The sequence below is a fragment of the Lepus europaeus genome, chromosome X (assembly GCF_033115175.1).
Source record: "Lepus europaeus isolate LE1 chromosome X, mLepTim1.pri, whole genome shotgun sequence".
Taxonomy (NCBI): Eukaryota; Metazoa; Chordata; class Mammalia; order Lagomorpha; family Leporidae; genus Lepus; species Lepus europaeus.
Window position 1 is genome coordinate 73,498,161 of NC_084850.1, and position 1,478 is coordinate 73,499,638.

The window sequence follows — 1,478 nt, forward strand, 5'->3', positions numbered from 1 at the left end:
TATTATTAGCCAATATGTTTCGACAAGATAAGAAATCAATTATAGATGAAACACAAAGGTGAAAAGGAGAACGGATCCAGTATTATTTGGAGATAATATGATTTATAACTGGTACCCCAGTAGAAATTATCAGGTTGCTACAATTAAAAGTTTAGCATGATAGTGGAGTATAAAATTTACCTATAGCAGTCAATAGACTTCATATGTAACAACAGCATAAATTTATAAAATTTAAAAGAAAAGGCTTTATTTGAAATAGCATCAAAGTAAAATACCCAGGAATAAAGCTAATAAAAATGTGCTACCCTGGTGCAGACCAAGGGCACCGGTGCCTCGGGCTCCTTCAAGCTCAACAAGAAGGCGGCAGCCAGCGAGGACAAAGCCGGCGCCGGGAAGGTGGCAGCGAAAGCCAAGCCAACGAGCGCTTCAAAGAAGCCCAAAAACGCCGCCAGGACTGTGGCTAAGAAGGTCGCGAAGTCTCCGAAGAAGGTGAAGAAGCCGGCGGCGGTGGCCAAAAAGCCCTCCAAGAGCCCTAAGAAGCCCAAAGTCGTCAAGGCCAAGAAGGTGGCTAAAAGCCCTGCCAAGGCCAAGGCGGTGAAGGCCAAGGTGGCCAAGGCAAAGGTGACGAAGCCAAAGACGGGTGCCAAGCCCAAGAAGGCAGCACCCAAGAAAAAGTGAAGTCCTGGTTTGAAGCTGCTTCCAGTAACCCAACGGCTCTTTTAAGAGCCACACACACAAAAAAATATATGCTAGTTTACATGAAGAAAATTTTAAAATAATTCTGAGTGACTCAAAATAGACGTGAAAAAACAATGGAAAATCATTCCATGTTCTTAGAAAGATTAAATATCACAGTTATAAAATTTCTGTAAATTAGTAAATTCTATGCAATCTACATAAATGCAACAATATGATTTTGATATTTTACTTCAGACTCAAACATGGGGACATTAAAGTCAACATGGAAAACTAAAATAATAATCACAGGAAAAAATCTTAAATGGAGAACAATGGTATGAGACTATACTACCATAAATGTAAACAAAACTTAAGAATTAAAATATGTAGGGTGTGGCATTGCTCCATAGTGGGTTAAGGCCCAGTGGGTTAAGACCCAGTGGGTTAAGCTGCTGTTTTGGATGCTCATAGACCATTTCAGAGTGACAGGTTTGTTTTGCTTGCTTTCAATTCCAGCTTCCTGCTAATGTGTGTGGGGATACGGCAGATGATGATGCAAATAAATGAGTTTCTGAAACACATGTAGGAGACCAGAACGGAATTATCAGCTCCTGGCTTCAGTCTAGCCCAACTACAGCTGTTGTGGGCATTTGGGGAGTCAACTAGTGGATGGAAGTTCTTGCTCTCTCTCTCTTTCTCTCTCCCTGTCATTTTGCCTTTCAAACAAATAAATACATATTTTTTAAAATTAAAATTTTATTTTAAAATTGCAGCAGTGGATTATGAATAGAACAAAATAA

General features: G+C 39.9%; 1 protein-coding gene across 1 annotated transcript; it reads left to right on the top strand.

Annotated features, from left to right (window-relative positions):
• Positions 1 to 297: 297 nt before the first annotated feature.
• On the top strand, positions 298 to 678 carry LOC133752681 (histone H1.1-like; the record flags this gene model as incomplete). The annotated part of the gene is made up of 1 exon (XM_062183062.1): positions 298 to 678. A coding segment is annotated over one exon (381 nt), but the record flags the coding sequence as incomplete, so codon positions are not given.
• Positions 679 to 1,478: the final 800 nt, after the last annotated feature.